This window comes from Syngnathus scovelli, chromosome 20 (genome assembly GCF_024217435.2).
Source record: "Syngnathus scovelli strain Florida chromosome 20, RoL_Ssco_1.2, whole genome shotgun sequence".
In the NCBI taxonomy this organism is placed as follows: Eukaryota; Metazoa; Chordata; class Actinopteri; order Syngnathiformes; family Syngnathidae; genus Syngnathus; species Syngnathus scovelli.
The window spans coordinates 11,283,125-11,294,231 of NC_090866.1; the positions used below are offsets into that span (position 1 = coordinate 11,283,125).

General features: G+C 48.6%; 2 protein-coding genes and 1 long non-coding RNA gene across 4 annotated transcripts; 2 read left to right on the forward strand and 1 right to left on the reverse strand.

The window, feature by feature from the left end:
* Positions 1–210: 210 nt before the first annotated feature.
* On the forward strand, positions 211–4,656 carry mtmr9 (myotubularin related protein 9). The gene is made up of 11 exons (XM_049757968.2): positions 211–309; positions 604–822; positions 900–1,008; positions 1,081–1,206; positions 1,338–1,511; positions 1,577–1,794; positions 1,988–2,149; positions 2,229–2,370; positions 2,442–2,662; positions 2,744–2,895; positions 3,714–4,656. Exons 2-11 carry the CDS (start codon positions 641–643, stop codon positions 3,875–3,877), a joined length of 1,650 nt encoding a protein of 549 aa, XP_049613925.1. The 5' UTR covers positions 211–309; positions 604–640; the 3' UTR covers positions 3,878–4,656.
* Positions 1,929–5,600, reverse strand: LOC125990610 (uncharacterized). Its single transcript, XR_007489017.2, has 2 exons — positions 5,118–5,600; positions 1,929–4,967 (listed from the first exon to the last, which is right to left on the reverse strand). It is a non-coding gene; the product is annotated as an uncharacterized lncRNA (long non-coding RNA).
* A 143-nt stretch (positions 5,601–5,743) lies between these two features.
* Positions 5,744–9,139, forward strand: tdh (L-threonine dehydrogenase). 2 transcript variants are annotated; one of them, XM_049757971.1, is made up of 9 exons: positions 5,744–5,891; positions 6,976–7,153; positions 7,317–7,359; positions 7,428–7,498; positions 7,571–7,720; positions 7,791–7,963; positions 8,040–8,130; positions 8,208–8,477; positions 8,571–9,139. In XM_049757971.1, the coding sequence occupies exons 2-9, from the start codon at positions 6,985–6,987 to the stop codon at positions 8,708–8,710; spliced, it is 1,107 nt and encodes a 368-aa protein (XP_049613928.1). In that variant the 5' UTR covers positions 5,744–5,891; positions 6,976–6,984; the 3' UTR covers positions 8,711–9,139. The 2 variants fall into 2 exon arrangements, with proteins under 2 accessions (XP_049613928.1, XP_049613930.1); XM_049757973.2 differs by lacking the exon at positions 5,744–5,891 and adding an exon at positions 6,208–6,368.
* Positions 9,140–11,107: the final 1,968 nt, after the last annotated feature.

Below are 11,107 nucleotides of genomic sequence, written 5' to 3' on the forward strand. Positions count from 1 at the left end.
TTAAAATAAATCACCATTGCAGCGCGTATAATGAGAAAAGTTATCCAATGCTGCTCCTTCGTGGCCATAATTGGTATCGCCATTTAAACGAAATTGGTCATAAAAATGCCTTTAAAAACGTAAACGTAGCGACTGACTACAAATGGATACAAAAATTAAAAATAACAATCATCGATGAACGTTTAAAGTGAATTTTAAGTAGCAAGTCCAACACTGCAGTGTTCGGCACGTGACTTGTTTCCAGTCGGTGTGTTATTGTTGACGGACGTGCGTCACTCCTTTCGGCAAACAAGCAAAATAAGCGATCAGGTAATTGGACATCTAATGTATCGCATTCGCTACACTTGTGCATCCTTTCCTTCTGCAACACGCATAGTTTTAGCTTATATTCAAACAATTTGTGCCACATACTTCGCGTATTTGTCATTACTAACTAGCTAGTTAGCATTAGCCAGCTCGCTCCTTCCTTGCAAGCGCTGGGTTTTTTTTTTAATATATATTTTAATTGTCACTTGGCAGCAACACGCAAGAACGTTGGATAAAACGGAATATTGCGGAAAATAGCCCATGTTTAAGACTGTTCTTTCCTTTTACCTGCGTTAGTGTGCCTGCTGCACCTGCCGGGTGGTCAGGCGTAATAATGGAGTTTGCAGAGTTGATCAAGACGCCCCGGGTGGACGGGGTGGTTCTCCATCGGCCCTTTATGCCCACCGTGGAGGGAACCTTATGCCTGACGGGCCACCACCTCATCCTCTCCTCCAGGCAGGACAACATGGAGGAGCTGTGGCTGCTTCACTCCAACATTGACTCCATAGAGAAGAGGTTTTTCCTCTACTGAACATTGTCAAGGTTTTGTTTCGTGTGACATGTCATGACATGAAATATTGACTCTCTTGCAGGTTTGTAGGTTCTATAGGTAGGATCATAGTCAAATGTAAAGACCTGAGAGTGATCCAGCTGGATATTCCTGGTATGGAGGAGTGTATCAACATTGTTAGCTCTACTGAGGTAAAAAAAAAATGCATGGAATAAAAGAAGCTTGAACAAAGCTATACTTTGCTCATCTTCATTGCTCTCCAGGCCCTCTCGACTCTCGATTCCGTCTCCCTGATGTACCCTTTCTTCTACCGGCCCATGTTTGAGGTTATCCATGATGGCTGGAATTGTTTCCGTCCTCAAGATGCTTTTAAAGACCTTGAGTCCATGGTAGGAAATGCAGTACAGCGATGGCGGGTGCCCTACCCGTGTCACCTTGAACAAGACATTACAAACATTTCAAATTGAATGTAACGTATTTAAAAAGATGTATTTATTTGTATTCTGATTTCCTCTGTCAGACAGATGAGTGGCGGCTGAGTGAAGTCAACAAGGACTTCAGCGTGTGCCCATCCTATCCTCCCCTGGTGGCGGTGCCCAAGAGCATCGACGACGAGTCGCTGAGAGTGGCGGCATCGTTCCGTCACGGCGGCCGCTTTCCCGTGCTCAGCTACTACCACAAGAAGAACGGCATGGTGAGCAAACAAAGCGTCTGTACTTTGTGTCCAGCGCCAACTCAAGTGTTGGATGTGCGTCGCAGGTGATGATGCGAGCGGCTCAGCCTCTCACCGGCACCAACGGGCGGCGGTGCAAGGAAGACGAGAAGCTCATCAACGCCACCCTGAGGCCAGGCAAGCGCGGCTACGTCATCGACACGCGCGCCATCAACGTGGCCCAGCAGGCCAAAGCCAAAGGAGGAGGCTTCGAGTCCGAGGCCAACTACCCGCAGTGGAGGAGGATCCACAAGGCCATCGAAAGGTGCTGGCCATTTAAAAGAACACAAGAAAACAAGGCCACATTTCCTTCGGTTGGAACCCAGGGTCAGCAAATACAATGAAAACAGCAGGGGCCCCCAAATCCAACCTTGTGGAACACCATACGACAACAGTGGGTCAGAGTGGGACTCGGCACAACCCAGCAAGCTTTATTCAGTGAGCGCTCCTTGTTTCAGGTTCGGTGTTCTGCAGGAAAGTCTGATCAAGCTGGTGGAGGCATGTAACGACCAGTCGCACAACATGGACCGCTGGCTCAGCAAGCTGGAGGCGTCCAACTGGCTGGGCCACGTCAAGGAGATCCTGACCACCGCCTGCCTGGCAGCCCAGTGCATCGACAGGTTCCGTGCTTCTTGCGTTGCTGACTCCGTTTTGATTTCGTGTTTGCTTATTTATTACGCTACGTATGCTGCGTCTCAGGGAGGGAGCGTCCGTCCTCGTCCACGGCACAGAAGGCACTGACTCCACTCTCCAAATCACCTCCTTGGCTCAGATCATCTTGGATCCGGGCTGCAGGACCATCCGAGGCTTCCAGGGCCTGGTGGAGCGGGAGTGGCTCCAGGCGAGCTCCGGTCTCTTCAGACTGGCCATTTGGAAGCACACAAACAAGTTGACCAGTTGTCTCGTGTCCAGGCGGGTCACCCATTCCAGCAGCGTTGCGCCCAGTCGGCCTATTCCAGCGGCAAACCTCGCCAGGAGGCTCCCGTCTTCCTGCTCTTCCTGGACTGCGTGTGGCAGATCCTCCGGCAGTTTCCGTGTTCCTTTGAGTTTGGCGAGTCCTTCCTGGTGCTGCTCTTTGAGCACTCGTACGCTTCCCAGTTTGGCACTTTTCTGGGCAACAGTGCGGCAGAGAGGTCAAGCAAGCCAGCAAGTGGTCACGCTGCGCCTGCCCTCGGTCCTCCTCACTCAGGCCTCCCCGTCGCTGTTCCCCACAGGGCCAAACTGTCCGTGTCTGACAAGACGGTGTCGCTGTGGTCGTGGGTGAATCGGCCGCAGGAGCTGGAGCATCTGTGCAACCCGCTCTACGAGGCCAACGGTCTGGTCATCTGGCCTTCGGTGGCCCCGCAGAGCCTGCTGCTGTGGGAGGGTAAGATGCAAAACCACATCAATAAATGTTCCACAAGGGGTCGCTGTCGTCCTGATGAGCCAATGCGGCATGTTTGAGGCTTCTCAAGTCAGCTTGATTCCATGTGTGAGGCAACACGCCATCATTTTTTTTCCAGCAAAACTGCATCAATAGACACACATATGTTTTAGTGAAAACAATGTCTTGGGCCAAATCACCAGCTGTGGTCCACATCATCAGAGATAAGATTTAAAAAAGGGTTTGGATTGGAGACCGCATTAATAAAAAGAAAGAACGTTGCAAAACTCGATGTTCCGTGGCGCGCTCACGTGTTCGTTCATATAGGCGAGCCTTCGTATGGCTGTCGGCGCTTTTCGCATGTTGCGCATTGTTCACCTTGCCTGAACTTGCTCGCCGACACCTGAGAACATTGGGGCGCTCAGGGGTCGGGGGGGTGCATACGTTTGCATGCCGAGTCGTTCGGTTCGAGACGTGCGCCACGCGTTTATTTTTGTGTCCGCGTGTATTTGTTTTTGTTCCACGCAGATTACCACCTGACACATTCTGGAAAAACACAAGGACACTTGTGTGCCTGCGAGTTGCGATAAAGTCAATAAAAGCGCATGTTGACATTTCCGGCCGGTATTAATGGCCGCCTCATAAAAAATAGCTCGCAAGTCATAAGGAACATTTATGATTTACAGACTTACAGGTGCAGCTACTGACTGCGTCAATAAAATTTTGTTGCACTTCAATTGCTCAATTTGATTTTCATTCAGGAAAAGGGATGACTTCCTTGTTAGCTAAGCATTTTTTTGTTTGTTTGCGTTTGGTTCCAGGAGTGTTCCTCCGCTGGAACCGCTCGTCCAAGTGCCTGGACGAGGCCCACGAGGAAATGGTGCACATCATCGAGTACAACAAGGAGCTCCAGAAGCGGGTCAACCTCCTGCGCCGGCAGCTGGCCCAGTTGGAGACGCAAGATCCGCTCCTGCAAACGCCCTAGAGGCGCCCGCCGGCAGGTAGAAAACCAGACGCGCCTCATCTATATTTCAAATCAATGCGATTGTTTTATGTTGACATCACACGGCTGGCTGCTCTTTGTATCGCCGTTCATTTGCTCGCGCCAAACATTCCTCACACGACAGCGGACGGAGCCACATAACCTGTCCTACAGAACGTAAAGTAGTTGCTGCGGGGGCATTCCACCGGTCGCCATAGCAACCATTGGCTGCCATAAGGCAGAAGATGACTTATCGCGGCGGCAACATAAGCGTAGCGAGCGTAGGCGGGGTCAGTGAGTGGGCGCTTTTACGCTTCATCTTGATTGTCCAAAGTTAATCGCAGCCGCTACTTCACGTTGGGTGTTCTCGTCACATTGTCGAGTGTCGAGGCACTCGTCATCTCAAAGCATCGCTGCGGAACACTAATTTGTTTGACCAACAACGCAGGTCATGGAGAAAGAAGAAAATGTAATTATTTTCCAGCTATTTTATTTTTGCTACGTTTTACCGTGCAGCTTAAAGTTGATTTGAATTGCAATCATTGATGTTACACAACACTTCAATCCTCAAATATGGTGGCATAACATTCCGTATGTATCCCTGTGCTTAAAATTCAAATTGTATGTTTCCAGTTCCCACACGCACATTATGCAAATAGTTGTTTTTGTGTGTGTGTTTGCGCAAACAGAAATTATTGTACTACTTTATGTTTACACGACAGAATGACGCCTCATGTGCTCTTGTCTTTGCCGCACTTATTAAAACTTTCAAGTGATGAAAATGGCGGAGGAACATTTCTGCATTTCATGCATCAGCTGGCGCCGTGGACCGTGTGACTGCCGCTGTTTACATCCGTCCTCCACGTACCTTCAAGGACCGCGTGAAGGTTGTGACACACAACCTTGTTTTTGGAAAAAGTGTGTCAGCTTACTGATTAACTCGTGGGGGGGGTTGTTACGGGATGGTTCCTCATTCTGCTCCGGCGGAAAACGGGTGCACCGGTTTGTCGACTCACGCTGGCGTTGACCATAGTCCCGCCCCTTTGAGTTCACGCCACTGGCCTAAACACTGTCACGCTTCTTTGGCAGTCCTCTATCAAGTGCAAACACACCCACCAGCAATGTCAAATGTTTTTTTTTCTTGGACGACGGGCACTTGTCTGTTGTAAAAAAGGCAATTCATGCGGACAAAGTGCTTAGAGGGGATAGAGAGATTATAAAAAAGAGAGAATAGTTTACCTACATAAAATGGTCGCCGTCGGAAGGAATCTTAGCATTTCCAAAATGATCACTTTTGAGAAGATCCAAAACATGCCACCTCCCCAAAATCACGTTCAATGGCTAACTGAATTCATTCCAAAAAAGTGACTATTATGCTACGCTGCCATTGATTAAAAGGCACGCTGGGCACACAAAAGCTTTTATTATTTCACAAAGGCAAACATTGTGTTCCCAAACACTTCAAAGGTCTTAAAGCCATAAATGATGCAATAAATAAAACAATAAAATGACTACTGTAACGAGCCAAAAAAGGATCTGTACAGCTAATCAAAGTATTAGTGAGGCAATATAATGTAGCACAGTTCCTCTAAAAAAAAAAAAACAGCACTGTGGCTCTTTAAAACTTGCTAAAATGCTTGAAAATTTGTTTGAATCAGTCAATCATTGCAAATGGGGGTTGTGTAAATAAAACAAAGTAGAAATGCAAATGTGACGGGGAAAAAGTGGGGTTCTGAAGTTTTTGTACGAGGAGGGAGTAAACAAGCGCAAGGCTCACTCCAAGGGACGGACGCCAGTCCGCCGTGACGTCATATGGGCGCGGCCAGCGCCCCAGCCTGCGGCGCACCTCCGGGCGTCGACCAATCAGCGACCAGACCGGCTTCCCCTCGAACGCAGATGGCCTGTGATAAAGAGCAGCTGATGCAACACTGGCTTCACATAACACCAAGCGCATCACGACACACGCCCAACTCGTTTAGACCCAACTCCAAAGCCAGTCGGACTGCGTCGATAACTGGTGAGTACGCACAAATTCAACAATAACGCTTTGATTTTCTAGTTCAAGCTTCCGTATCGGAACGTGCGCGTTCGAGCGCTTCCTTGGTTTTAACACGCACTGCGATCGCCAAGAAATGAAATGAGGCCTAAATTTTAAATGTCAATTTTTAGCATGATTTTAAGCCACGTCCGTTTTGGCTGCGTCGACATTTCTCAACACTGCGGCGCACATGGCGTGGTGGGCTCCTTTGCACCACGTCAGCCTCTTTTATGCGTCATGTGCGCGGGGCGTTTTTGTGCAAACGCTGCCACCCAACCAGCTTGTGGCCCATTCAAAGGCGAACACAAAGGAGCTGCTCCGTAATGTTTTGGGTGGTCGCAGTTCATAAACGCCCTCGCTTGCTGATTGGGCGCCGCCGAAGGCAGGGCAGCCTTGTATAAAAACTACTTTAGTTTCTCGTCTCTTTCTTTCTGCGGGAGCTGCATAATACACACGGTGAGTACTTTGTCCCACCAAAACAAAAACGCGTCAACTGGATGGAAATACGTGTGATTAAAGGAAATGCTTAGTGGTGAGCTTAAAGTCGTTAAATGTTCCATAAAAATAGTGGTAATAAGCGAAAATGGTCAAATAAACGTAACATTTAATAGAAAGACTGGAAATTTGGTGAAATGTTCATTTCATTTGTCCTTGACGTTTGTTCATCGAGTTTTTGTAGAATAAAAAGAAAATGGTTGCATGGATGATGTCATCCGTGTTTAGTTGAGGGCGAATTACTGGAAACTCCACGTCAATATGTAATTTACTTCATTTTTAGAATTTTAACTTGTAACTTCTGTAAGTTTTGAAATTTGGGAGTCCATTTTGTTCATATTAAAATGCAGCTTGCTTGTCTTCACTCATTTGTGAGTGAGCATGTTGTCCACCGCCGCTTCTACATTAGTTTGGTCAATATTTGCATTCTTGGGATGTGACTCGAGACATGGAAAAGATCCCGTGTGGTGAAAACATGGTCACAACAGGGCCTTTCAAAGATGCACAAACGCGAGCAGTCAAATGTATTTTCCACCCAGCGTGATGAAATATGAATCGACCCTTACAGGTTGCAAGTATGGTCGTCATCAGAACCCTCAGCAAGGTGGCCAAGCAGGCGTGCGGCTGCCGGCCCTTGGCGGCGGCGGTGCGCTCCATTAGCTTCTCACCGCGCCAGGTCACGTCCGACGCCAGCTTCCACTCGGTGTCCTTCTCCGAGACGGACCACCCGAAGGTGCTCATCACGGGTGAGTGAGTGAAAATTGAAGTAAGGAGGTCAGTGGGTTGCGGGGGCTGGCAAGGCAACCCGAGTAGTGCGCCAGCTCGGAACAAAAGACCCTCAGCTTCATCTTGGCTTTTGAGTTATTTGTGGTTTCTCTGTGGAGCTTAACCGTCAACTGTCCATTGCAGGTGGCCTGGGGCAGCTCGGCGTGGGGCTCGCTAAACTCTTACGGTAAGAATCCTTTTTGGGCCACTGTGTGCGTGCGGTGGTTGTGTAACGCGCCTCGCCTCGCTCTTCAGGAAGCGGTTTGGAAAAAACAACGTCATCCTGTCCGATATCAGGAAGCCGTCAAGCAGCGTTTTCCACAGCGGTATGTAAGCTAAGGTTCAAACTCATCAATCGGCAAGGTGTCAATTTTGTCGGTCTCCCGTGTCGCCATCAGGCCCGTTCATCTACTCTGACATTTTGGACTACAAGAACCTGCGGGAGATTGTGGTGAACAACCGCATCACTTGGCTGGTCCACTACAGCGCTCTTCTCAGCGCCGTGGGCGAGGCCAACGTGGCCCTGGCCAGATCCGTCAACATCACCGGTGAGTCTCTCGCAAATGTCTTTATTTTTGGGAGTTTGGCTAACCGCTCGCTCCTCTTGTCGCTGGTCAGGCCTCCACAACATCCTGGACATCGCCGCCGAACACGGCCTGCGTCTGTTCGTCCCCAGCACCATCGGCGCTTTCGGACCTACGTCGCCGCGCAACCCCACGCCCGACCTGTGCGTGCAGAGGCCCCGCACCATTTACGGCGTCTCCAAAGTCCACGCCGAGCTCATGGGCGAAGTAAGATGGAGGATGCATTCAGCTGGTGGTCAAGGATTGAAGGCTTAGCTTGTACTCCTCTACCTCCCCCTCTCAGTACTACCACCATCGCTACAGCCTGGACTTCCGCTGTCTCCGCTACCCTGGAATCATTTCTGCCGACTCCATGCCCGGCGGGGGCACGACAGGTGAAGGATCATTTCTCGCATATGACTTGTTAATAGTCGTCTATTCCCAGCGCTCACATGAATTGAACGGTTTCCAGACTACGCGGTGCAGATCTTCCACGACGCTCTCAAGACGGGCAAGTTTGAGTGCTTCCTGCGGCCCGACACGAGGCTTCCCATGATGTACATCGACGACTGCTTGCGCGCCACCCTGGAGGTGCTGGAGGCGCCGGCCGACACGCTCAGCATGCGCACGTACAACATCAACGCCATGAGCTTCTCGCCCGAGGAGCTGGTGCGGGAGCTGCGCAAGCACATGCCCGAGCTGGAGGTCTCGTACAACGTGGACCCCGTCCGGCAGGCCATCGGTAAATTGGACTTTGCGTGCGGCCGAGCGTGAGCAAAAAATGTGCCTTAACCCCGGTCGTTCCTTCCCTCCCTCCCTCCCTCCCTCCCCGCAGCCGACTCCTGGCCGATGGACTTTGACGACTCCAACGCCAAGCGCGACTGGGCCTGGAAGCACGACTACGACCTGCCCGAGCTGGTGCAGACCATGCTGAACTTCCTCAGCGGCGACACACGCATGGCCCACGCCAACTAGCCGCGTGGCACCTGAGCTAAGCTAACGTAGCTTTTTTGTACATAGTGTATAGAATGACCAAAGAGGGATACACACTTGAGGTGGTCTGTGTACATAGTCGTTTTCTCTCTCTCTCTTTTTCTCTCTCGCTCTCTCGCTCGCTCGCGGTGCCCTTTAGAAAAAGCAATCCTGTGCAAGGAGGTGTGCTGAGAAATAGTTTTGCAGAATTCTTTTGTTTATTCCACAATATAATTTATTCTTTCTATTGGTGTTCAGTGAAAGCTCTTAATATTTCCAATTGATTTATTTTTTTGTCTGAGATGTGTAAATGGTTACGAAAAAGCTCGTCAACATTCTGTCAATGAGTTATTTTCAGGGAAAAACTGCTTTATTTGTTTCTTTTCTGCTGTTACAATATTTTTGTGGACAATAAACCACTTTTTTGGCATATTTTGGCATCTCCTGATTTACAAGACATTCATGGGTTTGAATTGAAATACATTTCTGGGAGCATTCTTGACATTTCCGTACTTGCCCTGCGGCTTTGCACACCTGTGCAGGTTTTTCCTCTTACAAAATCTGGGATGGCCACAGCTCACAATCAGCAGCTTCATTAATAGTTTTGCTACGTCGTCGTTTTGTTGGCCAACTCTGGAACTTCCCCAGCCTGACTTTGATTTGGTTTTGTAAGTCTGACAGGCGGCAACCAGTTTGCCTGAGGTTAGTATGTAGCGCTATTTTGATCTTGACGCAGGAGTTTATGTAATCCCATGAGGCTTTCCAAAGCGTGTGTGCGCATGTGAAGCAAAGACGAACCCACACCGCAGACGAGAAGCATCACGCGTGCCTCGACAATAATAGTTGACTTTGAAATTAATTCCATGAGCAGTCACGCTGGTGAACGAGTGACTCTTGAATGGCCTTTAAAACAGATTCAGAGGGGAAAAAAGTTCTGTAGCTTTTTGGACCATTTGATAGTATTACAATTGAAAACATGACACTGCTAGCTAGTGGGCTTGCAGACTTATTACAATAACTTTTTTTCCATGTATTTGTTTTGTTCTGCAAAGCCCAAATTGTGAGTTGTGTATACGTCGGTTGAACATTCTATGGTTTAAATGTTGCCTTCCAGGAAAAGACGCAAAGTCGCTTGCGGTGGGCTTGTTTCTCACGCAGCAACAAAGGTCATCGGGGTGGTTGAACTGGGGGGAGCCCTTCCTTTTCAAGACACTTATGTAAGCCGCAGGCTTGGTTCCCGTCAGCCAATGGGAAGGCTCCCAGTGCTCCGGCGGCTGTAAGAAGATTCCCACTGTGTGCCCAGGCTTACATGGGAGCAGACGAGAGGAGGGTGCGAGAGATCCATAACAATTGAGTGCAGTAGACCTGTTGCCGTGGCGACGGAGGCCCACACAACCGTCACCACCCCGTGGGGTCGGCATGTAAAAGCAGACTGCATGTTAGAGAAGCCACGATGACAACTGACCGTTTTGTGTTGCTTTCAAGAGCTTCCATCAAGGAGTTTTTGTCACATTCGTTTTAGAATAATAAAGAAATAATCATAATAAAAACTTGTTGCAGTTCAAAGTGGGTCAGGACCTAGCAAGTTCACCTAAATAGAGAAGAGAAGTGTTTTTGCTCTACTGGCTTAGTTGTCTATCCACCTCTTTTGGGTCAGCTGTCCAAGAACGCTTGCATCCAGCATTCCTGCAGAAACTCGCTGGACGACTTCAACTATCCAGGAAGTCTACACTGTTTGTTATTGCCCCGTGCTTCTTGATACAGAGGCAAACATTTTCGTTTACATTTTAGTAACTCGAGGGCGCAGTTTGTTTTCATCCGCTCAAAGAATTTATTTTGACAATTAAGGCCGCAAAACAACCCAAAATGATATGTCCAAGTGAGCTCCCACGAATACGCCTTGGACTCGCCTTGTGAATCGTACTTTTAAATCATAAGCATTAAGGCCAAAATGTCGCCTTGCAAATAGCCAGTTACATAAAAAGGGGGCCAAGAATATTGCCCAGGAAACCAGCTGAGCCAAAGGACTGCAGTTGGCTGTTTTGAGGGGGGGCAGAACAAGAGGCCATATTCAAGTGCAGCTCTCAGTGTCCAAGTCATGAATTTATAAACTGCTGCAAAATTGTATCACGCTTGGTGAAGTGTCCAGTTTTATTTTTTTTTTCTTCAATGCATGTGACCCCCCCCTCCTCTATAAATGGCAGCGGAGGGCTTTTGGGTTCATTGAACTTGAATGGTGATAAACGTCTCTTTTCTATGGATGTGGCGCCCTCTGTTGTTTTGTTTATAAAACAGCAAACATTTAAAAAGTTCCTGTATTTAAAAACTTATCCAAGAACAAATACATTTAAAAAATAACATCACTATGTGCTTCCTGTGATATGCACTACAATACTGAAA

What these genes read in the sequence shown, in the direction of transcription:
- tdh (XM_049757971.1), top strand. Translation starts at nt 6,985, where the DNA reads ATGGTCGTCATCAGAACCCTCAGCAAGGTGGCCAAGCAGGCGTGCGGC. An exon ending in CCCGAAGGTGCTCATCACGG is followed by an intron (nt 7,154 to 7,316) that starts GTGAGTGAGTGA and finishes TGTCCATTGCAG; the next exon opens with GTGGCCTGGGGCAGCTCGGC. An exon ending in AAGCAGCGTTTTCCACAGCG is followed by an intron (nt 7,499 to 7,570) that starts GTATGTAAGCTA and finishes TGTCGCCATCAG; the next exon opens with GCCCGTTCATCTACTCTGAC.
- mtmr9 (XM_049757968.2), top strand. Translation starts at nt 641, where the DNA reads ATGGAGTTTGCAGAGTTGATCAAGACGCCCCGGGTGGACGGGGTGGTT. An exon ending in ATTGACTCCATAGAGAAGAG is followed by an intron (nt 823 to 899) that starts GTTTTTCCTCTA and finishes ACTCTCTTGCAG; the next exon opens with GTTTGTAGGTTCTATAGGTA. An exon ending in ACCACAAGAAGAACGGCATG is followed by an intron (nt 1,512 to 1,576) that starts GTGAGCAAACAA and finishes TGTGCGTCGCAG; the next exon opens with GTGATGATGCGAGCGGCTCA.